The sequence below is a fragment of the Bison bison genome, unplaced genomic scaffold (genome assembly GCF_000754665.1).
Source record: "Bison bison bison isolate TAMUID 2011002044 unplaced genomic scaffold, Bison_UMD1.0 scf7180017864267, whole genome shotgun sequence".
NCBI classification, from domain to species: Eukaryota; Metazoa; Chordata; class Mammalia; order Artiodactyla; family Bovidae; genus Bison; species Bison bison.
The window spans coordinates 2,854,309-2,880,828 of record NW_011494839.1 but is presented as its reverse complement, the minus strand read 5'-3'; the positions used below and the strand labels follow the sequence as shown (position 1 = coordinate 2,880,828).

The window sequence follows — 26,520 nt, the reverse complement described above, 5'->3', positions numbered from 1 at the left end:
AATTTTAATTATATCACCTTTTATTATTTTACAATATATTTCCAAAAAATGCCATTACAGTTGCCTTAACTGCTCTATAAGACCTGGAATCAAAGAACACTGGGAATTAGAACACACACATCAAGCTGTAATACCTACTTGTGCTGAACCATTACTACCGAAGGGATGTTGTTTCTTAAATAAGCAGATGTGTGGCAATGCAAAATAAAATACAAACTGGTTAGAACAGTAAACTTTGTTTCAATGGCTATAGAAAGGAGGTGGTTTTGTTGTTTTGTTTTGTTTTGAACACATCTGGTCTGGCAGCAAGATGTAATATGCATTTAGAGCAACACATGCCCTGAAAGCTTATATGTTCAGTTGTGTGCATCACCTGAACTCAGAGCCCAGATGAAAAGAGTAATCACTCTCCACACCCTCAGCACCGCTCCCTCCATAAGGTCACAATATCCCTAAACTCAAGATTCTTGTTGGTGAACTATTTTTTCTCCAGTGACACTGGATGCTTTTAGTTTTTTCTCTGAAAGAGAAGCAATGAAAATGCAAGGACACCCTCCAGGGTCCAATTTTCACATCACATTCTCCAAGTAATAAAATAGCAGCTCTATAACGTGGACGAAAAAAAGTTTCAGTTTCCTCCTATTCCTCCTTCAGTTTTTAATCATTTAGCATTAAAATTTATCTGGAGTCAGTGGGTTTTCCCAAAGAAAATTTTTAGTTGCCAAGTATTTTCAGAAATTTATTAAAGCGTTACATATATGTAATTAGCTCTTATCTACCAAAAATATATATATGTATATATATTTGTATTTATTTATCTTATCTTCACTGAAGTGCTGTTTTTTTTTTTTTCCTGGCTGAACATAAGAACCTAGTGGACAGACAAATGCTGGCTTTATTTCTTTATAAGCAGTAACTGGAGTCTTTTCATTCAATAGAAACTACGTGTTCATAATAAGCTCACAAAAGGCAATATAAGGAAACACCTACTGAACAGGCATCTGCCAAACAAGTTTTAAGTTGGACTCTACCAAGGAGCACTATGGCATTATAGGCATTCCATTTTTCTTTTTTCAAGTCTGTCAGTTCTTCGCTAATTTTTTCCCCCTAGGAGGGGATAGTGTGTAATCACAAAGTAAGGCCTAGAAACCATTCATAGTCACTCCCAATATTAGGGTGGACATCATTCTCAAGAGCTGATATAAACCAGACTGAACAGGAAGTACTCAACTAGAACCACATTTGGTCCCAAATAGTCTCCACTAACACTTTGCTGATACACATGTTCCCTTCTTGACTGATTTTGTGTTAACCTTTAAAAACTTCTAACAAGTAAGACTGCAAAGTTTTCAGAGTTGTAGTCTTAGGGGGACTGCTACGTTCCAAAGAATACGTTTTGATTCACAAAATGTCATTGGTAACGTCTTGTCCATAAACATGGTTGGCAAAATTAAAAAAAGGCACAAAAGGGGAGTAACGAGAAATGCTTTCCACTTTCAGTGAAGAGTACCAAAGCAAGTATCTTTCAAGAGAAAAGGCAGAGAAAAGTGTTCAGTACTTCATGCACAACTTGAGCTAAAAAGAAAAAAAAATTCTCTTCTAGGTCCTGAAGCTTGAGAAAACGAGTTTTCCTAATCACGTGCTTCGTGTCAAATAAAATGTAAAGCTGCACAAATACATGTTTGGTTTAACAGTGGACCCTTTTTTTTTTTTTTTTTTTTTTAAAGAAGTGAGGCAATTAAACAAAGGACAATAAAACCAAAATACCTTCATCAACAAAGCAACTCCACCTGTCGCCTCTGTCCCTTTTACCACTTACTGGGGTAAAATGTCCAGTAGAATGTAAAATGCAGCATTCTCAATCATGGGATCTAGAAACTTTTCATGATAACTTATTGCAAATTGCACTTGACAGTTCACCACGACGATGGAAAACTGGCCCCTTGTTCGCTTATACAGTCCTTAAGCCCCAAAGGGAAGTCACCAGTAGAATGACCTGGATAAAAAGTTTGCAGCTGTGCTCAGCCAGCTAGCTCCACCCTCCGGGTGGGAGCCCACCCGGGACACCGCCTTGTCCTGCTCCTTCGTGGGACTCTCATCCTCAGGCAGGTAGTCAGGCAGCTCCGTGTTCTGTTCTACCTCCACAGGCGTGTCCTGGAATGGGACCAGCATCTGATACAGAGAACACATGAAGAGTTATTACAAAATCGACCTAACTGATGGAAGTGCATGTCACACACTGTAAGTCAACTTTACTTCTCGCTCTCATCACCATATTCTCAGAGGATACATTCCTTTAAAAAGTATCTTCTTGTTGTCTGAAGGTAAGTCCAATTAAAGAGCACTATGTAGGCACAGAAGGAAGAACTGCAAATGAAAATCCTCACGCTTTTCTCCTGAGGCTCCAGGAATAAATATTCAACTTCTGTGGTGTCTCAGATGGTAAAGAATCTGCCTGCAGTGCAGGAGATGCAGGAGACTTGGGTTCGATCCCTGGGTTGGGAAAATTCCCTGGAAAAGGGAATGCCTACCCACTCCAGTATTCCTTCCTGGAGAATCCCATGGACAGAGGAGCCTGGGGGGCTATACAGTTCATGGGGTTGCAAAGAGTCAGACACGACTGAGTGATTAACACTTCTGTCAGTTTCAAGATGACAAAAACAAGTATCTGGCTGCAGTGGGCCCCTAAAGGGTCAATGAACCTCCTTTTTTTGGGAACTCAAGTGAACTAAAGAATCTTTTCCCTTATCACAAAGCTAGTGAAAAGTAGCAAGAGGCAAAGATTTTCACTGTATATACTTGCCCAATGATGGGACTGGATCTTAATGTTTTTAGATTGGCAAAATCAATTAAGTTTAGAAAGTATTTAAAAACCAATGCAAAAAAATAAATAAAAAATAAAAACCAATGCAAAGAAACCACACATCCTTTCCTTCCACATACAATCATCAAGACACCTCCACTGACATCAAGAATAGTCTGAAATCTACAAAATATCTCTCCATATTTCTAGAAGTATTAACTGTGAACCAAGAAACACCAAGATAATCTGACTCTGCCACATTCCTACATGCTCAGCAGCTATTTGTCTAGAAATACTAGCCATCTGCCAGCCCCAAGGAATAGTCGAGAAAGAGTCAAGCAGAAAGCAAACTAAACAGAGCTTTTACCTCTTCTCCACTTTCACTCTTCACAACTTGCTGAGCCTTCATAACCTTGGTTGATGCTATTGCTGATGCCAAAGCCTAGGCCAGGATAAAAAGACAACACTTTTGAACATGGATGTGTTTACCCATAACCTCAAGCGTATTTAGCCATTTGAGATACCAACCTCTGCTTTAAGATCTGAACGGATTCGCACCACACATCTCTGAACAGCCATTTGAAAAGTAAAGCTAATAACGCCTTTAATTTTTAACAAGGCCTCTTCACACAGGTTTCTCCGGGACTGAAAAAGTAAAGGCAAACTGTTATTAAAATGTGCAAAATAATGAATGGCAATAAACCAAACAATGAACTATTAACTCTAGGGGGAAAGGAAGGAACAGGGAAAGTAAACATCCCTATTTCAATTCTACAGTCGCATATTTGAAGGCACATATAGGGTGGTATTTTAGTTAAGTTTAGGAAAACTTGAGGGTCTTTGCAGAAGGGGTAGACATGGGCCTTAACAGAAGGAAATTTGAAAAATTCAGAAATATATGGAAATTAAACTCCTAAATAACCAATGGGTCAAACAAGTAATCACCAAATAAATTAGGAAATACTTTCAGATCAGTAATATGAAACACCACATACCAAATCTGACGGGATGCAGAGACAGTAGTAGTGCCTAGAGGGAAATTTATAGCTATAATAATGACATTAAAATAAAACAAAATCGCAAACCAATTACTTAATATTCCATTCTAGGAAACAAGAGAAGAGCAAATTAAACCCAAAGCAAACAGAGGAAAGAAATATAAAGATTAGAGTAGGGGAAAAAACAGAGAATGGGAGGGGAGAGAGAGAAAAATCAATGAAATCACAAGTTGGTTCTTCAGAAAGAGTAACAAAGCTTGATAAAACTTTAGCTAGACTGACCAAGAAAAGAAAGAAGACTCAAATTACTAAAAACAGGAATAAAAGAGGATAAATTATGACCAACTTTACCAAAAAAAGGATATGTAAACACTATGAACAACTGTATGCCTAACACATTAGATAACCTCAACAAAACGATAGATTCCTTAAAAATCTAAAAAAAAACTGTAAAGTGACAAGAAAATATGAATGGACTACAGAACAATTAAAGAGACTGAATTTATAATCAGAACATTTTCCACAAAGAAAAGCCCAGAACCACATGGCTTTACTGGTGAATTCTACCAAATGTTTAAAGATCAACACCAACCCTTCACAACCAGACATTTCCCAACTCATTTTATGAAGCCAGGATAACACTGATACCAAAACCAGACAAAGACAGCACATAGGAAAAAAAAAAGACTACAAACCAATATCCTCTATGAATACAGATGCAAAATACCTCAACAAAACACCAGCAAACTGATTCTAGAACCATATTAAAGATTTTGCACCATGACCAATTAGGAACTTCATTCAATTAGGAATGAAGAGTGTTGGTCAATATACAAAAATAAACCTGATATAATAATACATGATATTAACAGAACTCAAAAATAGAAAGACAAATTTTTTTTAAAAATTGGGCAGAGAATGAACATTTTTCCAAAAGAGAAAATCTGTGATAAAGATGCACACAATAAACACTAAACACTACTTAGTGGTATAGTCAACCACTAAAAACAGCGAATAGGCACACGAAAAGATAGCACCATTGTTATTAGGGAAATGCAAATCAAAAGCACAATAAAATACCACTTCACACCCTTTAGAATAGCTTTTTTTTAACAATGGAAAATAAATGTTGGCAAGGATGTGGAGAAACTGGATTCCTCATACATTGCTGATGAGAGAGTGTAAAATGGAGCAGCCATCGTGGAAAAGTCTGGCAGTTGCTCAAAAAGCTAAACATAAAGCTCCCATATTATCCAGCAATTCTACCCTTAGGAACATACCCAAGAGAATTGAAAACATTTATTGACACAAAAACTCGTACATGAACGTTCACAGCAGAATCATTCACAAAGACAAAAGGTGGAAATAAGCCAAATTTCCATCAATTGATGAATTAATAAGCAAAATGCCATACACCCTTACAATGCAATATTATAAAGAGGAATGATGCACTGACATGATACAACAGGGATGAACCCTGACGACATCACGCGAACAGAAAGCGTGACATGAAAGGCCACATCCTGTATCATTCCACTTACATGAAATGTCCAGGAGAGGAAAATCCATAGACACAGAAGTAGATCAGTGGTTACCAGGGGCCAGGAGGAGTGAGTGCTAACGGCAATAATCAGGCTTCCTAGGTGGCACTAGTGGTAAAGAACCTGCCTGCCAATGCAGGAGACCGAAGAGACATCGGTTCAATCCCTGGGTCGGGAAGATCCCCTGGAGGAGGGCATGGCAACTCACTCCAGTATTCTTGTCTGGAGAATCCCACGGACAGAGGAGCTGGCAGGCTACAGTCCAAAGGGGTGCAAACAGTTGGATACGACTGAGGTGACTGAAGCGATTAACACACACACAAACACACATCAATAATCATATGAATGGTGAATGACCCCAGCACTCCTGATCAAAGGTAGAAATTTTTAGAATTAAAATTTAAAAAGCAAGGTCCAACTACAGAGTGCCTGTCCATGTGAAAAATAGACACAAATAGAAGATACACACTACAATCAACCTTGAGCACCTAATATTAAAAGCCGACAAGGTAGAAAGAGTTGAGAAAAATCAACAGTGTACAACTACTATACAGTACTTTAAAAAACTGTATAACTAGTATTACTTTTTCCTTAAACGTCTGGTATTAATAGAATTCACCAATGAAGACATTGAGACCAGAATGTCTTTATAGGAAGGTTTTTAACTGCAAAGTCAATTTCTTTGATAGACACAGAGCTATTCATTTAGGTTATCCATCTCTTTTTAAGTGAGCTTTGGCAATCCATCTTTCAAGAAATCTTCCTGTTTCATCTGTATTATCAAATTTATTGACAAAGTTATTCAAAATATTCACTTATTTTCCTTTCAATGTCTATATTAAAGGATCTATAACAATGTTCCTTCACTTCTGACATTGATAAATTTGTGACCTCTCTTATTCATGATAAGAAATGAGGTTTATCAATTTAATTGATCATGTCTAAGATCAGCTTTTGGTTTCACCAATTTTTCTCTATGGTTTTCCATTTCACTGATTTCTGCTTTTTTTGTTTCTTCTGCTTACTTTGGATTTACTTTGCTCTTTTTCTAGCTTCTTAAGGTAGAAGCTTCAGTCACTGAGGCCTTTTCCTTTTTGTATATAATATTCATCTGGTGCTAATGATTTCCTTTCTAAACTCTGCTTTAGCTGCTTCCCTCAAATTCTGACACTGCATTTCCATTTTTATTTAGTTCAAAATACTTCCAAGTTTCTCCTTTCATTTATTCATTGATCCATGGATTATTTTAGAAACATGTTAAATTTCTAAAATATTTGGGGGATTTTCCAGATATCTTCCTGTGATTGATTTCTAACTTGCTTTTTGTTGTGAGCAAGGAATATACTTTGCTTGGTTCTAATTCTTTTAAGACTTGTTTTAGGGGACACAATATGGACTGTTTTCATCATTGTTTCATGTGCACATGAGAAGAAGAAATACTATCTTGCTGCTGAGTAGGGTTTTCTATAAATATCAATTAGGTTAGATTGGTTGTTAGAGCTGAGTCTTCTATGTTCCTAAATGCATTCATCTCACACACTAGTAAAGTAATGCTCAAAATTCTCCAAGCCAGGCTCCAGCAATATGTGAACTGTGAACTTCCAGACGTTCAAGCTGGTTTTAGAAAAGGCAGAGGAACCAGAGATAAAATTGCCAACATCCACTGGATCATGGAAAAACCAAGAGTTCCAGAAAAACATCTATTTCTGCTTTATTGACTATGCCAAAGACTTTCACTGTGTGGATCACAATGAACTGTGGAAAATTCTGAAAGAGATGGGAATACCAGACCACCTGACCTGCCTCTTGAGAAACCTATATGCAGGTCAGGAAGCAACAGTTAGAACTGGACATGGAACAGACTGGTTCCAAATAGGAAAAGGAGAACATCAAGGCTGTATACTGTCACCCTGCTTATTTAACTTATATGCAGAGTACATCATGAGAAACACTGGGCTGGATGAAGCACAAGCTGGAATCAAGGTTGCCGGGAGAAATATCAATAACCTCAGATATGCAGATGACACCACCCTCATGGCAGAAAGTGAAGAGGAACTCAAAAGCCTCTTGATGAAAGTGAAAGAGGAGACTGAAAAAGTTGGCTTAAAGCTCAACATTCAGAAAACTAAGATCACGGCATCTGGTCCCATCACTTCATGGCAAATAGATGGGGAAACAGGGGAAACAGTGGAAACAGTGTCAGACTTTATTTTTCTGGGCTCCAAAATCACTGCAGATGGTGACTGCAGCCATGAAATTAAAAGACGCTTACTCCTTGCAAGGAAGGTTATGTCCAACCTAGATAGCATATTGAAAAACAGAAACATTACTTTGCCAACAAAGGTCCATCTAGTCAAGGCTATGGTTTTTCCAGTGGTCATGTATGGATATGAGAGTTGGACTGTGAAGAAAGCTGAGCGCCGAAGAATTGATGCTTTTGAACTGTGGTGTTGGAGAAGACTCTTGAGAGTCCCTTGGACTGCAAGGAGATCCAACCAGTCCATTCTAAAGGAGATCAGCCCTAGGTGTTATTTGGAAGGAAATGATGCTACAGCTGAAACGCCAGCACTTTGGCCACCTCATGCAAAGAGTTGACTCACTGGAAAAGACTCTGATGCTGGGAGGGATTGGGGGCAGGAGGAGAAGGGGACGACAGAGGATGAGATGGCTGGATGGCATCACCGACTCGATGGACATGAGTTTGAGTGAACTCTGGGAGTTGGTGATGGACAGGGAGGCCTGGCGTGCTGTCACGGGGTCACAAGACTGAGTCAGACACGACTGAGCAACTGAACTGAATGTTCCTAATGATTCTCTGTATACTTGTTTTATTCATTGGGGGAGTAGTATTCAAATCTCCAGCTCTAGTTGGAGCTTGGTTATCTCTCCTTACATTTTTGTCAGTTTTTGCTTCACGTATTTTGAAGTCATATTCTTAGGGTATACATATTTGATTAATTGACCCCTTAAGCATAAAATGCCCCTCATTTTCAGAATAAAATACTGGTATTGGGACTTATTCTTGAAGATTGTTAGCAGGTGATACTGAGGTAACCAGTTAACATGAGTTCTCTCTCCCATGTTATGAATCATGTGTTTATACAATTCTTACCGTATCATCAAGACCATCTATATGCAAAACCACTGTTTTGGCACGTTTGTTTGTAGTTCCCAGAAAAAACTGAGCTTTCCTTCGACGTGAATTCATTTCATTGAAACTATCCCCATCTGCCATATTGGAAGATTGAAGAATGTCATAGATTTCAGAGGCTAGCAGTTTTGTTTCCCCTGGAGTTGTAGACCTTGAAAAGAAACACGTAAATTGGCAAAGTAGTCTTGTCACTTCTACTGATTCTGTAATTTTATTCCTTAACTTTGCAAAACCTTGTTTTCTTCATTCTGATGCTTTGTTCAATCTGAAAGAAATACTGGTGAATCCCAGAATAATCAGTAATGCAGAAAAAGCATCTAGTCTATAATAGTCTTCTAGTTTCAATTTAAACCCATGGTTCATCAATATTTAAAACTCATCACTACAGTGGTATAAAAGCACATTTAAAGAAATCATTAATTAAATAGGAAATCAACTAAAAAAAATCAGGATATAACATGTCCCTGGATGAACACTAACATTCAACACTCAGTTTAACTTCCAAAAAAATATAACACATAAAAATCCAAAAGGAAAAAGCAAAATAGGAGAGGATCATTTATATTAGTTATTTCAATACAGGGATTGTGAGTAAAAACAAACACCATTTCTCAATTTACGTTTTTATGTACCTTTTACAAAGCAAGTACGTATCGTTAAACCACAACTCAGGCAATAGTTTTCATAAAATTTTCAATCCTATTATGGTTCCTCACATAAATGCCTAGTGCCGTTCTGTCCAACAAAACTTTTGACATTGATAGAAATGTCCACTCACCACTTGTGGTTACTGAGGACTTGAAATGTGGCAAGCAAAACTAAACAATTTTATTTACTTTTAATTAAATAGCCACACACTGCAAGTGGTTACCATAACTGGAAGCACAGGTTTAATGGTTCTTATTAGTTTAATTGAATAAACAATAAGTACACATAACTAAGAAAATAATCCTCATTTCACCTATACCTGGGCAATTACGGGGTCTTCCCTTGTGGCTCAGCTGGTGAAGAATCCACCTGTAATGCAGGAGACCTGGGTTCGATCCCTGGGTTGGGAAGATCCCCTGGAGAAGGGAAAGGCTACCCACTTCAGTATTATGGCTTGGAGAATTCCATGGACTATATATAGACCATGGGGTCACAAAGACTCGGACACAACTGAGCAACTTTCATTTCACTTGACTTCAAACCCTGTAACATGCATCCCAAGGATTTTACAATCTGTCCCCTTTCAGCTTTACCAACATCAGCCAGAAAAGCTTCACCTTGACTGTATCCTTGAAGGCTCAGCTCAACCACAGTCTTCTTTGTGAAGCCTCTTCACCCCAACACCCATATTCATTCCTCTGCATTCAAAGTACTATGCTTGTACTTAACACTACTGATCAAAATTTTCCATTTCTCTTCAAGAATAGGGATATATTCTCGCCATCCCTTCCACAGAGCCTAACAATATTCTGCGTAATCTATTTGTTTACTGGATGAGCGGGAATACTTCATCCCTGATATTCAGACTGTACACACTCCAGCTACACAGACCATCAACTCCTGGGGTGCTTCTCTGGCAGTTTTCTGGGCCCCCAACTTACCATACCAAGGGTTTTTCTGGGCTACTGTTGACCACAGAGATCAATTACCTTGAATGATTTTGGCTTTGTATTCCAGGAAACTATCAAAAGGACTATTTTTTTAGGACATGTCTCAGGACTTTTTTTAGGAGATGTCTCAGCACTTTTCTGATAGCTGTTTCACAGGTCACTGCAGTTGTGAGGTATTCTGAATACCAGCCAACCAGAAGTTGTAAAAAGTACAAGGACATGGGTAAGAAGCACCATGAATTAAAAAAATTTTTTTAAAAGTCTTTCCTCTCTACTATGAATACTGTTTTTAACACATTTACATCAAATAAAAGAATCATCATGACATGTAATAGATTATCTAATGATGTTTCTCATAAAACTTTTTAAACACACACTATTCTAGAACTTTTTTATGTGCTTCCTAACCAACCAGTAGTGACCAAACCTTTAAAAGACTAATATCAAATTATTATCTTTCTGTTCTGCAGAATAGGAACTAGAACTAGATAGCACTAGTTCTTAAACAAATGGGTCTACTAACCCCTTTGAGAAGCTGATATAAAATAAATACTCCCACCACCACTATTTTTAACTTCCTTTATTTCATAGTTCCAAGTTTCATCATTTTCATACAGTAATAAATTCCTTTCTGGAAGATTTTTCAATTCCTATCTACTTAAAAGCAAAAGATTTTAAAAGAATAATATGGTAAAATCCACATGATGGTCTCACTTTGTTTCAAAGCATGTTAAAAGTATACCTCATAGGACTAATTTTATTGCTGCGCTTCCTATAAAACAGTTATATAGACTGTTTCTTCAGACACAGTCTCAAGAGACACAGTTTAAGAGACACTCTTAAAACAGAGTAAAATTTTGTCTTAGGCAAAATGAACTCTGCAAAAATATATAAGCAAAAATGAAGTAAAAATTAAGTTACTTCTTGATCTGGGCAGTATATAAAGTATCACAAATATCTATATGTATGTTGCTGTTCAATAAATTATAAATAATTTCCTTTTTTCCCCTTATTTTTAAAAAATGCTTTTAAAACCAGAAAGAAGTCAAGATCATCTACAGATTTGGAAGTAAGTAATTTAGTCTTAAAAAAAAAATTACTATTCAAATACTATGATTTAAAACATTCAAGTACAAGAAGTCTAGATTTATGTGGTACATTTGGCCATAAATGTAAGAAGACTGTATAATTAAACAAGTATTAATTGCCATAATCTTTTAGACAAGTGAAAACTGAAAGAGCTGATTAATGCCCTGGGTTTAGTTCTTCAGTCTTTAAAATCTGACATCCAAGAAAAAGACCATCTTGAAAAACTCTTCAAATAATTGGAATTCTGCTCTCAGTAATCTACTATTCCATAATGAAATATACTGATCCTTCACCACTTTTTCTAAACAGTTATCTATATTGAAAACACTCAAAATGTTACTCATAAAACATTGAAAGGTGAACTCTGATCTTTATTATATATCAAAAATAATGTTCATTTTGGATATATTTCCTTATTGATCATAAACAGCAATTCAGATGATTTGATGCTGCAAATAACATTTTATATTACCTATAAAAGCCAGATAAGACTTTCATACACTTCATGAAAGCAATGAAAATACTATTTCAGTATTAGAAGGCTTGCTATCATCTTTGGAAAAACTTCACAACTTTTCCTTTAGGAGTTGGTTTTACTGTTTTTTTCCTGTGTTGCTCACTAAGAAAAAGTGTTCTTGTAATATTCATGCAACTCAGAAAACCATCCTCTATCTTATTTCGATGCAGAAACAATCCTAAATTAAGGCTTCTAAGAAGAAAGTCAACAGCTCTGTTTATTAACAATGAAGTCCAAAGGCAGGAAAACTACGACCCTAAGGCAACAGCCCATCATTTATGTATCATCTCTGGCTGTTTTGACTCACAAGGGCAGAGGTGAGTACCTCAACACAGACTGTGAGCCCAACGAAGCCTAAAATAACCACTATCTGGTTTGTTTTTCTTTTTTTAGGAAAAATTTGCCAACCTCTGTTCTATACAAGTAACATAAAAATCAAGGCAAAATGCAGTAGCATTTTCAAAAATCACAAGAAAACAAAAAGTGAACCATGAATCTCGTTCAACTGTCCTGTTCAATTTTTTTTAATTGATTTTTTTTTTTTAATTTTTTATTCCTTTATTTCTCATGTGTTCCCCATTCTGAACCCTCCTCCCTCCTCCCTCCCCATTTAATTGATTTTTTTAATCATATTAAAAAAAGAAAGAAAACAAAAGAAAAAGCATAAAGAAATGAAGCATATATATTTTTCATCCAAGATTTTAGCAAAATTTTAGCTAAAATTTTAGCAAAAAAAAACAAAAAAATATGATTTTTTTAATCATATTAAAAAAAGAAAGAAAACAAAAGAAAAAGCATAAAGAAATGAAGCATATATTTTTCATCCAAGATTTTAGCAAGGACAGTCCACCATTACTATGGCACTGTTTCAAAATCTAGAATTTTAGGAAGTTCTCCAGATGAAATGAGATACTATGAAGTTGAAATGCCACATTTTATTAAAGTGACTTACTTATAGCATATTTCATGTGAGATATTCACACATGCTTTTATAAAATGCATCTTCTATCAGAAGAAGTATTACTCCTGAAATACTAATTAACAAATGTTTTAAACGGAATTTAGATGTTCCCCTAAACTGATATTCTGAAAATTTTCTTCACAGAGATTCAGGGTTAAAAATAAAATGTAAAAACGATTTTTTAATTAAAAAAATAAAAATAAAATGTAAACAAGTTCTAACCACTAACAATTGAGCTTTCATTTATGGAGAATTAAAATTAGAACACAATACCAGATTCATTTTGAGTGACAGAGAACTTAAAATTCTCTTCACAACTGAAGAACTGAACACAACAATGACTGAAGTCAATCCAACTGCTTATCTCTAAGCACCAAAGTGACCTAAACACAAGTCAAACCTGCTTTTGAGTAACATGTTAAAATCTCCACAAAATTCTGTAGCAAAATATAATTTTGGTGATTAAAGGACAGAAATTATAAGATGTATAATTTTCTCTATTTTATAAAACATTCCTCCCTGATTCTCATGGTAAGAACAACCTCTACTCTCCCCACCTTCTTCTGATTTCTGGTTTTTACTTTGATCACTTAAGAGAGGATTCCTCTTCAGTCAATTATGAAGTAGCAGCTTGCCACAAAAGATCTCTATTCTGCAGGGTCTTACTGGGATATGAGGAGATCCTTCTGCCGCTTCCTGAGTTGCACAGATTCACAGAATCACAGCTCAATCTCCTCCTAACTCAGTATTGCTCAACAGAGAGAAACTGATCTGAATTCCACCCTGACTGCCTGGATGTCACAGAGCAGCCACATCACTGAAAACAATTAGGATATCTATATTATATGTGTTCCTGTGCTATGGCTCACCAAGATGATCTAGGTAAGAATGGGAGAGTGAGCTTCCCTGGTGGTCCAGTGGTTAAGAACCCCCCTGCCAATGTAAGGGACGCAGTTTCAATCCCTGCTCTGAATAGATTCCACATGCCTCGGAGCAACCAGCCCCACAAGCCCATGACTGCAACTACTGAGGCTCCGATGCCTAGAGCTGGTGCTCCACAGTGAGAAGCCTGCACACACCACAACTAGGAAAAGCCTGGGACAGAAATAATTATGTATATATAAAACTTACCCTGCTCTATATGATAAAACCTTTTCATTTTGATTTCTTAAGAATATTTAACACAAGTACCCAAAAGAAAAAAGTAAATGAGCAAATAAAAAGCCAGAGCAATTCAATTTCTTTAAAAAAAGAGAAAATCATGTCCAAGCCATGAGATAGTTTACAACACAGTGAAACATGCTGAACCAAAACCTGATTCTAATACTTCACAGCCTTACATGCTGACAGGCCAAAACACACAGTTTTATCAGCCTTCTGATAACATTCACTGATAAACTTCTAAAATGATTATTTCAGTAAACAGAGGTGACTTTTAAAAAGCTTTAAAGTGAAGTGAAGTCGCTCAGTCGTGTCCGACTCTTTGCGACTCCATGGACTGTAGCCCACCAGGCTCCTCCATCCATGGAATTTTCTAGGCAAGAGTACTAGAGTGGGTTGCCATTTCCTTCTCCAAAAGGCAACCTTCAAATCTGTGATCTCCACTGGCCAAAGGAGCTGAAAAACATATATAAAAATTATTACATTGTATTTCTACTTTTGAGGGGAAGAGGACCAAATTATAATGGAGTATGCAATGAATGTGCGTTCATTTTACTACTGAAGGAGCCAGCAAGGATCACCACCCTGTCCAAAAAAGTATACTTTATTTGTATTAAAAATAGCTTTTTGAAAGCTTGTAGCAACCATGAAGACACACCTTGGATCTCCCTTTAAGGAACCTGCCCTTCGGCTGTACGAAGCAGAGTGGTAGAGCCGCCAGTAACAGTGGCCCTGAGATCTGGCACACCACACAATCCAAGGCCTGATCCCTCCCTGGGAGACCCAAGCAATGGGCGCACTAGGGCCTGGCTAGTTCTGCCCAGGGCAAGACTCATCTACAGGGTGACCCTGGCTTTGTACCTCCCTCCAGAGTTTTCTGTCAGATCTGCACTGCAGTCTGACACTCTCCTTGTCCCATTCAGTTTCCTCTTCACTTTCCTTTAACAGAGGTCAGGTCTGTGTTGTAGTCTAAAGAAAACAGTCCGATCCTTCTTCATTCCCTTCTATCTTTACAGACCCTATCTCATAGTAAGCTCTTCCAGTTCTAACTCCATCTCAAGATCTCCCTCCCAGATGATTTGTTGTTGTTTAGTCGCTCAATCATATCTGACTCTGCCACCCCATGGACTGCAGCACACTTCCCCTGTCCTTCATCAGCTCCCGAAGTTTGCGCAAACTCACATCCATTCAGTTGATGATGCCATCCAACCATCTCATTCTCTGTCACCCCCTTCTCCTCCCAGAAGATACTGCAAGGTAACGACCTGAGCTGACACAACTCTTCTCCTATAAAGACACTAGTAGGGACTTCCCTGGTGGTCCAGCGGCTAAGACTCAGCACTCCCAGATACTGATCCCCGGCCAGGGAACTAGATCCCATTTTTCTGCAAGTAAGAGTTCATTAAAGATCCTGCAGGCCACAAACTAAGTCTCAATGAAGCCAAATAAATGTTTATAAAAAATATATACACTAATAGTCTCCCTACTATGTTACAGATGGATCTCTCATTTACATATACACACATACATATATATGTATCACAACCTTAGCCAACCAAGCTAAGAAACTGTTATAGGTTAAATCTATGGTGCCTCTAAAATTTGCTCTAAAATTCAAATTTGAAGTATATTTTAATAAACAGAAATTTTCATTTCTTACATTTTTAAAATTTGTACCATGTATTTTCAGCTTCAATAAACAAACCTGTTAAAAGAATACACAATCTTAAGTTCATTATGTGAATAAAATAATCGTACAGAAGCATTCGTATTACACTTAATCCTTTCACTGTTTCACAAAGAGTATGCCAGTTAAAAATAATTAATTATATGGCATTAAAGCCCACTAGGAACAAGAATAATGCAACCTCGTATTTTATATAACACTTTAGAATTTACAGAGCATTTCTACACAGATATCCCACTGAATCCTCAAGCACTCTGACCTCAAATCAAGGGCAATGATTAATAAAATTAATCCCAGTCAATATTTTCTAATATTTATTTCTAACTGATCATCTGGATTAAAAAAAAAAAACCCTTCAGGTTCTAACTTGTCATTATCAAAGATCAAGGGGCCTATCAGTGTAGCTCGATTAAAAACAAAACTATTAATAAAATAAAATTTATCTAGAAGCCAAGAACACTAAGAAAAAAAATAGTTTCTTGGAAGTCAGTTTGGAAGATTCGCCACAGATATAATTTAATAGTCTTTGGGAATTACAGATATTTTGTGAGCATTACAGAAATTTTGTGAACGCTCAAGCCAAAGAAATTGCAAATTTTCAAAGCCAGTAAATTAAATGGTTACCTACTATATCTTAAAGACAATCATGTCTTAGGTAAGATCAAGATACAAAGTAAACTAAGATAAAGCCTCAGAAAACATAGTTTTTTTGCTTTCAGACACAGTAGAAGTATCAAAACACTTCAATTTCTATCCTTTTACAAGGAAATCGGTGAGGCCTGAGAACCGGACATCCCCAGAGGCAACACAGCTGAAGGCCTACAGATAGAAAACTTGACCTCTCTGTAATTTTCTTACCCATAAAATTTATCTAACACACTTCAAATAGCAAAATAAGATGATGAATATGAAAATCTTTGTAAGATGAAAGGTATACTTAAAAAAACACCCATTTGCTAAAATTCAAATTAAATGGCTCTGAGAATTCTCTGGAGGTCCAGTGGCTAAGACTCCACACCCTAGTGCAGGGGGCTGGGGTTCAATCCCTAGTCAGGAAACTAGATCTCATATGCTGCAAACAAGAGCGTTCACATTATCACAACTGAAGAGTTTACATGCTACAACTAAGACCTGGTACAGCTAATTAAGTTAAAAAAAAGATTTAATGGTTCTCAATCTCTAAGAGACCTCTCAATGATGCTAAGGAAAATCTCACCTAAAGCCCCTTCAGTCATGATACAGATCAAGGTTCTTTTGAGTAAGACTTAGATGGAGTAACAGAAGAATTATGTACTATAACACTGCATATTTTCAAATATTTTCAAATGTCACTGTGTTGCTCTACTAGCAAATCAATAAATATTTCACAAAACCTCATACAAGGTAGGACTTTCTCTTCTTAGAAGAAACAATATTCATAAGCACAATGTGTTATCAACATTTTAAATAAAATCTAAGCATTTTCATAAGGACTACTGTTAATATCCATGTTTAAGAATAAACAGAACATTGCCCATCAGAACAGTTTTTGACATATAACCCACATAACCTACAAAGCTATGCCTTCATTTTAGAATACCAATTTCAGTAAAATAACACGATCCACTTCTCTACCCCCCTAGGAGACACTACCTACTGTACTTACTTCTGTATAACATTTTGCAAGCTTAACATCATTCCCAGCTCTCCTTTCATCTTTTCTCGGTTGGCACGGCACTCTGCCAAGTATCGAAGAGCCTACAGCAAAAACAGGAATAAGTTAATTCACATGTCCGGACAATTTAAAGTGAAACCCTGTGCTCACTGACTGCAAGAGGAAAGAAAGTGAAAAATAGGTTTTTGTTTTTAGAAGCAATTGGTTTTGAAGTGTTTGGAAACTCTTCTTTAAATGTGATCATCAGAGCAGTCCTCTAGGGGAAAAAAAATAATTCTGAGCTGACGGAGCTGAATCTGCTCTTAGAAACAAAAGTTCCCAACTTATCTTTAAGGTCAAAATCAGGATGTTCCGGTTTTATTTTCACTTCATCCTAACAAAGATACAAGGAACTAAATTCCATTAATTAATTTCAGAAAGCAGTCCCAGTAGCCATCATTTCTCTAGGTGCTTTTTACATATTAATTAAAAGAAACTACCAAGAGGGACAAAACATACAACCCCCTTTATGGAATGGGTGGTTTCTAGCTTTATAATTCACTTTTAAAATGTCTTTTTTTTTTTTCTGCTTTTAACTGAAAAGCCAAACATGAACTCACTCTCACAGATTTCTATTTTGTGAATTTCACTTTTCTAGGATGCTTCTCTCTTAAGATTTGAAGTACATTTTTGCACATTTCCTTCAAGTGCTGATTCTTGGGGGACTGGGCTGTTCTACAGACCTCCTCCTCTCTCATCATGTGCTGCAGAGTTCAGTACCTGAGTCGCAGGGGAATACCTCTGTGGACTACACCATCCAAAAGGGCCCTGTCACTCCACTGACCTTCACATTTCCTACCGGTCCTCTCCACAACATCTCCAAAGTGCCTGGTCATCACCAGGAATGGTACCATCCGTGAAATCACAAGCCCAGCAACCTGGCTCTGACTGCAATCTCCTATCTTTCCTATAACTCCTTTTACCTGGATTTTTACTTGCACTAGGGGAGGGGAGCCCAGTGAAAGCCGGTGGTCTTGCCCAGTTAGGCAGGCAGAGAGCAGAGTTGGGGAGGTTAGGGTAGAACAATATAATTTAAAAATATACCTTTGGTCTTTATCTAGTTCCTGGCACAGAGCTCCTAAAAGCCTTGGAATTTTCCAACAGGAGTTTGAGGAGATCCTTAGACCACACTTGGTTGAGTTTATGTGGAAGAAGTAAGGGAAGCTGGGGCCCCTTGATGGCCTCAGGCTGGGACTAGTCACTAGAAAGACCAAATGACTAGAGGGTGGCAGTTTTCAGCCCCACCCACCAACCTGGGCTTCCCAGGTGGTACTAGTGGTAAAGAACCCGCCTGCCAATGCAGGAGGCATAAGAGACACAGGATTGATCCCTAGATCAGGAAGATCTCCTGGAGAAGGGCATGGCAACCCATTCCAGTATTCTTGCCTGGAGAATCCCATGGACAGAGGAGCCTGGTGGGCTATAGTCTATAGTTGTGTCACACAACTGAGGCGACTTAGCACACACACAATGATCTGGGAGGTAGGGGGAGGATGGAAATTGAGCTCTATAAAAAGTCCTGAAAAAGGAGATTCAGAGTTTCTGATTTGGTAAATACATCCACCTGGCAAGGTGGTGTGCCCGACTCTACAGGGACAGCAGTTCTGGCACTCCCCTCCAGACCCTGCTACTGGAGAGGAGCCCCCACCTGCTGCAACTAGAGAAAGTCCATGCTCAGCAAAGAAAGACCAGTGCAGCCAAAAGCTGATTTTAAAAAATGGGAAAACTTGAAAAAAAAAAAAAAGAATGAAGTATTGACACATAGTACAATGTGGATGAACCCTGAAAACATTATGCTCAGTGAAAGAAACAAGTCACGAAGACCACATATTATATGATTCTATTTATATAGAAAATATATACGCACTTTTGCCAGAGACATCTGCAAATAGAAAACAACAGACAGTCGTGGCTGTTTAGGGAAAGGGCGTAGGGGCTGAGGAACAATAGAGAAAGAGTAGAGCTTCTTTCCAACAAGATGAAAACATTCTAGAATTAATTGTGGTGATGGCTGCAACTACGAATACACTAAAACCCACCACACTGTACACTCTAAGTAGGTAAATTGCAAGGTCTGTGATTTAATCTTAAAGTTGTTACAAAACAAAAACAAAACATAAGTGCCTCTTTGAGTATCTTTCTGTATTGATATAATCCTTAAGATTTCTTCCTCTTCCTTGAAAAAAGGAAGTTGCAGAACATTCCATGCAGGTACTATGCTACCATTTGTGCCCAGAGTAAAACCAATATTGTATCTTACCATTTGTATAAGAGGACTATACACATTCATGTTTGCACATACAGAAATATAGTCACACTAGTATCTGCTCTACACTTTTAACTTCTTACCATGTCATCTGCTATTTTTCCAAATTTTCTTTAACTGCAAAATTATATACTGAGAGTAAAATTACTGTAGGCAACTTACGAGCAAAGCTGAGTGGACAACAGGGGGGTTGGGATGGTCCATAAATAAAATAAGGCCGGGCAGACATCCCTGATCCTGGACAATGGCTCGTCGGTTTAAAGGATCTGCGGCTAGGTCTCGGAGCTGGTTAACTACAGAGAGAGCATCAGGTTCCTCATTCATGGTGGAGGATGACGAATTCATCTTCTATGCCATACACGTGGACAAAAATCTTCTGAAGTTCTGTAGAAATGGTTGGAAAAATCATTTCCAGGCTACTGAGCTGTTTTACAGCATTTATTAAACCATGAGAATCACAACACCTTCAGAAAGAAATAGATGTATCTAAACCATACAAAAAACTTAAGAACTAGAAATTCCACAGTCTGGGAACAGTCAAATGAACATAAGACAGGCTAACTTTAAAAAAGTTATTTATATGTGCACAATGTTTAAAGAACATATATCATCTTCATGATTCCAATAAATTCTTTTTTAGCAATATATATTTTAACATCAAAGTCACAATAAAATCTTTACAGTTCAAGTTTATAACCCTTGCTAACTTCTCAAGGAGCACCGAAGAACTGATGCTTTCAAACTCTGGTGCTGGAGAAGACTCTTGAGAGTCCCTTGGACTGCAAGGAGATCAAACCAGTCAACCCTAAAGAAAATCAACCTGAATATTCACTGCAAGGACAGCTGCTGACGCTAAAGCTCCAATACTTTGGCCACCTGATGTGAAGAGCCGATTCATTGGAAAAGACCCTGATGCTGGCAAAGACTGAGAGCAAGAGGAGAAGGGGACAGCAGATGACCCAGTTGGATGGCATCACCAACTCAATGGACATGAATTTCAGCAAACTCAGAGAGATAGTTGCAGACAGAGGAGCCTGCTGCTGCTGCTGCTAAGTCACTTCAGTCGTGTCCGACTCTGTGCAACCCCATAGACGGCAGCCCACCAGGCTCCCCCGTCCCTGGGATTCTCCAGGCAAGAACACTGGAGTGGGTTGCCATTTCCTTCTCCAATGCATGAAAGTGAAAAGTGAAAGTCAAGTCGCTTAGTCATGTCCAACTATTCGGGACCCCATGGACTGCAGCCTACAAGGCTCCTCCGCCCATGGGATTTTCCAGGCCCTGGCATGCTGCAGTCCATGGGGTCACAAACAGTCAGACAAAACAGCAACTGAAAACACTTCGCAAAGTGTAACACTGCCAGTGTTTTCTTCCTCTAGGATACTACTGGAGCCTAAGTGTCTCAGGGAAAAGCTGCTAGCTGACAGCTTGTTTTCTAATTCATCTGTGAACAAAACCAAGCTTACTAAGATTACAGCAGATAAAATCCTCTAAGGAAAGAAGAGAGTCAAAGAAGGTCATAAACACAGAAACCAAGAAGGGTACCTTGCCCTGTGCCTCACAACAGTGCCATTTGGGAGATCAGAGTCAAAGTGAAAGTCGCTCAGTCGTGTCCAACTCTTTTCGACCCCATAGACTGTAGCCTGCCAGGCTCCTCCATCCATGGGATTCTCCAGGCAAGAATACTGGAATGGGTTGCCATTTCCTTCTCCAGGGGATCTTCCCAGCCCAAGTTTTGAACCCTGGGCTCCTGCATTGCAGGCAGATTCTTTACCAGCTGAGCCCCAAGGGAAGCCCTGGGAGATTAGGGTGAATCTGAACCAAATCCAAGCACAACTGTCCATCCCTGGGTGGACCATACTAAGAAAAATGAAACAGAATCTGAGGTGAGGTCATTCATTTGATAGATAAGGAAACAGTCTCCGAGAATTTAAATAATTTGCCCCAGGTGACAAAAGCTACTTATAGAACTGAGCTAAAATCTTATCTCGGCTTGATGAAAACCAAGCTGGAATCAGGACTGCCTGGAGAAATATCAATAACCTCAGATATGCAGATGGTACCATATTAATGGCAGAGAGCAAAGAGGAACTAAAAGAGCTTCTTGATGAAGGTGAAAGAAGAGAGTGAAAAAGCTGGCTTAAAACATTCAAAAACTAAGATCATGCCATCCAGTCCCAACATTTCATGGCAAACAGATAGGGAAACAATGGAAACAGAGACACACTTTATTTTCTTGGGCTCCAAATTCACTGTGGACAGTGACTGCAGCCATGAAATTAAGACTCTTGCTCCTTGGGAGAAAATCTATGACAAACCTAGACAGTGTATTAAAAAACAGAGACATCACTTGGTCAACAAAGGCACATCTAGTCAAAGCTATCGTTTTTCCAGTAGTCATGTACGGATGTGAAAACTGAACCATAAAGTAGGCTAAGCGCCAAAGAATTGATGCTTTCGAACTATGGCACTAGAGAAGACTCTCAAGAGTCCCTTGGACAACATGGAGATCAAACCAGTCAATCCTAAGGAAAATCAATCCTGAATGTTCAATGGAAGCACTGTTGCTGAAGCTGAAACTCCTATAGTTTGGCCACCAAGAGCCAAATCACTGCAAAAGTCCCTGATGCTGGGAAAGACTGAAGGCAGGAAGAGAAGGGGGTGACAGAGGATGAGATGGTTGGATAGTATCACTGACTCAAAGGACACGAGTTTGAGCAAACTCTGGGAGATAGTGAAGGACAGGCAAGCCTGGTGTGCTGCAGTCCATGGGGTCAGAGTCGGACATGACTGAGCAACTGAACAATAACTATCTCCTAAACTGGTCAGGTCTTTCCACTTCCCATACATTCCTTTGAAACCCAGCATACCTTTTTTTCCCCACAAAAGTAAACAAGATTTCTAGGTAACGTAACACGATAAACATACAAGCCAAAATACAATATATCAAGGAATAATCTTCACAGATCCAGAAAGTTAAAAATAGGAACTTCCATTAACCAAATTACACAATGTATTTCTTATTAGGAGGAATATAAAGGTGTAAATACTTACCACAAATTAATGAGTTAGTTTAATGCTAATTCCAAAAACAGTGCCAGTGGAGGAGGTGGGCTGGGAACAAAATTATTCTACAACTCCAGAAAGCCTACTCAAGTTATTCGGGGACCGGCGAGGGCGGGAAGAGGGAAAGTAATAAACAGCCATAGCCCTCGAAAGTATTGAAATACACAAAGATATAGAGTAAAGCCATAGCAGGGGCTGGAGGGGCGGTGGTCAAGAGATATTGCTCCCAAGAAAGCTGTTTATACACCCAATTGAAGGTTCTATGTGAGTCAATACCCAGGCTCCACCCATTGTTAAATGTGATTTTAGGCTGATCACTTAAACTCTCTGTCTCAGTTTCTTCATATGTAAAATGAAAATTAATCACAACAGCTCTTAAATGCTATATTGTCCAAGTGAAATAACAGTACACACTAAAAGGCTCAGAGTACTCAAGCACACTCTAAATGCTCAACAAAAATAATGGTTTTATGTTACAATGAGTCAAAAATCAATTTTAAAAAATACAGTTATTCAAAAAATAGTACTGGCATAACTTCTAAGCAACTTTAAACCAGTGCTAAGGATCTTTAACTCTTAACATATTTTAAAATATCATACCCCAGAAAAAAATTTGAGAAGGTAAATTTCTGAAGCTTGCAAGCAGATGCAAAATATAAGACTCGGAGAAAACAAGGCCTTAACAGGATAGTACTTGGCAGATAGTTTTCTCAAAATGAAAATACAGTTACTTCAACAATTTAAAAAATAATTTCTTTTTTTTTTAAAGCTATAGACTGAATACACATAAGATTAAAGAGTTTGCCTCTTAGGTGCTTCTATTATCAACAGCATGAACATCCCTGTTTACAAATCAGCTTAGGAATGAGCTTTATGTGCTGTCACCAGCACAAACTGCATCCAAAAACCAAAACTGCAGAACCAACCATTGGACCAAAGGTCCAGGAACCACATTTAAGAACCAAATATGCTGGGTGATGGCCTTTGGTGTACAACACTGGCCTTGGAACCTGAACCCTCCATTCTCATCTAAAGAGTACTTAGAGAACCACTCGGTGGGAATGATTCAGTTTCAGTGAGCCTCCCCTGTTCCTTTGAGATGAACAAAAAAATCAGAAGAGTTAAGACTTTCAACCATATCAGTCCACTGATAAAGAGATGGCAAAAATTAGGATCTGCCCAGGAAAAGGTAGGAAATGGCACAAGGCATACCTTTTCCTTTCTCTCATTTTGTTCAATTAGGACAAACAAATCATCATAAGACAATGAATGCACCCCAAACTTTAACAAGCACTCTGATCCCCATGTTTAAAAAAGCCAATTCAGTAGGTGGGGTGAGGCCTGAGATCCGTATTTCTCCCAGGTCAGTTCTATCCTTCTAGTCAGGGAACCACAAAAAAAAAAAAAAAAACAGGAATTAGGTGATAATGTGAAGCACCTGTAGCTAGGCAGCTGCCTGAAAGACTGTCTTTTCTTTCAGCCAAGGTGTACCACTCAACTCGACGATGTATTTGACTCTCATATGCAAAGTTAAATATAAATACACAGAACTGTGGAAGAAACACACCCACACCCTAAATCCACATTCAGCTAAGTGTGTTTGTTTTTTAATAACCTAGACATTGACATCAGATCTGGCTTTGCCTGTTACCACCTAACTAACTATTCGAGAGGCTGGGTTACTACCTTTGAGCCTCAGCTTCCTCTCATAATAATCCTGAGTGGTCGTCAGGTTCAAAGAGAATAAGAACTTCGCGTGGTGATGAGTACCAGCAATTACCAAACAAGAATAATATTTGATTCTGTGGGGATTCTATAAGGTCAAGTGTTAGGGTACACACACGAAAGGAGCTGCTTGTATGCACAAGTGCCCCCAAGAACAGCTTTTAAAATACAGAGAAATGAACACTGGGCTTGCCTGAATGAAGCCGAACACAACCACTTCCTTCTTTCTGCCCCTAATAGACGAGCGTGGGCACAAAACTAATGCAAAGTTCCCAAAGAATTACCTGGAGAGATGAAGTGACGAAGACACCCATTAATGCTGCTACGGTCAAATAGTCATAATAATTAAACTAGGGTTTGTAAAAATTGGCATGCAAACGGAGAGGAAGTGAACAAAGCTATCATTTTCACTGGGAAAGTGTCGTGGGAGCACGACACTTTACAGAACCTGAAGGGACGCACTGCTGGGTCCTGACTGATGTGAAGGTGGGCAGAGCACCCCCGCCCCGGAAGATTCGCCGCCTGGGTGCAGGGGCCCGCATTCTGCGGCCTTCCCGGCCCCACCGCTTTGTCTGCCTTCCCCAGACACTACATACCACTCCAGCGCTCTAGGAATCCACGGCCTGCAGCACCATTAGGGCCACATCGACGATGAGGTAGGGGAACCCAGAGGCGCGTGACAGGGTCAGGGACGACAAACGACCAAGCTGACTTCTGAAGCCTCGAAGCGAGGACGCTGGCGGGGAAAGGCTCTACGGGCTCTCCCTCATGACCCAACCACCTCCGCCAGTTCTGCCTTCCCATTGGCTGAGGCCATTCCAAAGCGAGGATAAAATATCCAATCAGAAGCTGTCTTCTTAGACTAAAGCGTTCATTGGTGACCAAGGGAAATACCCAAAGTGTTAAACCGGAGGATCCAATGAGAACCCGGAAAGAGTGAATTGGCCCAAACGACTCTCCGTCTATTAAGCGCTAAGCCAAGAAACATTCCCCAGGAGAAACCCTCGCAGTTTCCTGACTACAATCCCCAGAGTTCCGGCGCTTGAGGAACCTCTCCGCCCCTTCCTTCAGCAATTCAAATTGAGCTTTACTTCTCAAACTATTCATTCATTTCCAATAAAGCAGTTTTGTAATACTTCATTCGCTTCTGTGGGTCTTAATTCGAATCTTTTCAAATGTTTTTGTTTTTGCCTAAGAACATTTGCACTATCTTCTTAGCGCGAGGGTTGCAAAGGACAGGGTTTTTTTGTTTTAAATGGAAGCTTCTTTTTGGAACGATTTTTTTGGGGGGTGGGCGGTGGCGGTGGTAAGGAAAAAGAGACAAATGATGAGATAATTTTCTCCAATTCTTGAGGAAGTATTTTTCTAAACTTTTTCCTATTTAGTTTATCAAAGTAACGATTTAAATACTTGTTTAATTCATGGCAATCACTGACATTTTTGTCTAGATATAGATTTTATATTTTTAAATATTTCTCTAAGCATAATTTAAATTCCACAGGCCAGTCTGAATATAATGATTGCATTGCACTCAATAACTTCATTGAATAAATTCTGAATTCTCATTCACAGTTTCATTCTGCCACGTACTAAATATATTAAAGTTCAAAGGAATTTGACAGGCTGCTAATGGAGAAAGGATGAGTGAAAATAAATATCCCAAGCTGTAGTCTCTGCTAACGCCTCCAAAATTTAATTCGTGTATACGTAAATTTAAAAGCAAAATAGATACTTCTGCTCAAATTTTTTTGCCTTCTCTTATCTTTGGTTAGGGCCTCCCAGATGGCACTAGTGGTAAACAACCTGCCTGCCAATGCAGGAGACATAAAAGATGCAAGTTCGATCCCTGGGTGGGAAAGATCTCCTGGAGGAGGGCATGGCAATCCACCCCAGTAGTCCTGCCTGGAGAATCCAATAGACAAAGGAGCCCGGTGGGCTACAGTCCATAGGATTCCAAAGAGTCAGATACAACTGAAGCAACTAACACGCATACACGTGTCCTTGGTTATACTTTTCTTCCTAATTAATTTGAGCAAAAGGAGCAACGTTGAGTAGAAAAGGTCTCTTTCACACCATTTTACCTATATCAAAAATACAAAAACATGTTTGGCTGGTTTCTGCTTCCCAAAGTCACAAGAGGGAGTGGTTGCTGCTGCTGCTGCTGCTGCTGCTGCTAAGTCGCTTCAGTCGTGTCCGACTCTGTGCGACCCCATAGACGGCAGCCCACCAGGCTCCCCCGTCCCTGGGATTCTCCAGGCAAGAACACT

At 38.7% G+C, this 26,520-nt stretch overlaps 1 protein-coding gene across 2 annotated transcripts; it reads right to left on the bottom strand.

The window, feature by feature from the left end:
* Window positions 1-25,038, bottom strand: ARMC1 (armadillo repeat containing 1). 2 transcript variants are annotated; one of them, XM_010848483.1, is made up of 7 exons: window positions 24,850-25,038; window positions 19,628-19,849; window positions 17,152-17,243; window positions 8,455-8,644; window positions 3,332-3,448; window positions 3,171-3,245; window positions 1-2,172 (listed from the first exon to the last, which is right to left on the bottom strand). In XM_010848483.1, exons 2-7 carry the CDS (start codon window positions 19,808-19,810, stop codon window positions 1,981-1,983), a joined length of 849 nt encoding a protein of 282 aa, XP_010846785.1. In that variant the 5' UTR covers window positions 19,811-19,849; window positions 24,850-25,038; the 3' UTR covers window positions 1-1,980. The 2 variants fall into 2 exon arrangements, with proteins under 2 accessions (XP_010846785.1, XP_010846786.1); XM_010848484.1 differs by lacking the exons at window positions 8,455-8,644; window positions 24,850-25,038 and having other exon boundaries at window positions 19,628-19,694.
* Window positions 25,039-26,520: the final 1,482 nt, after the last annotated feature.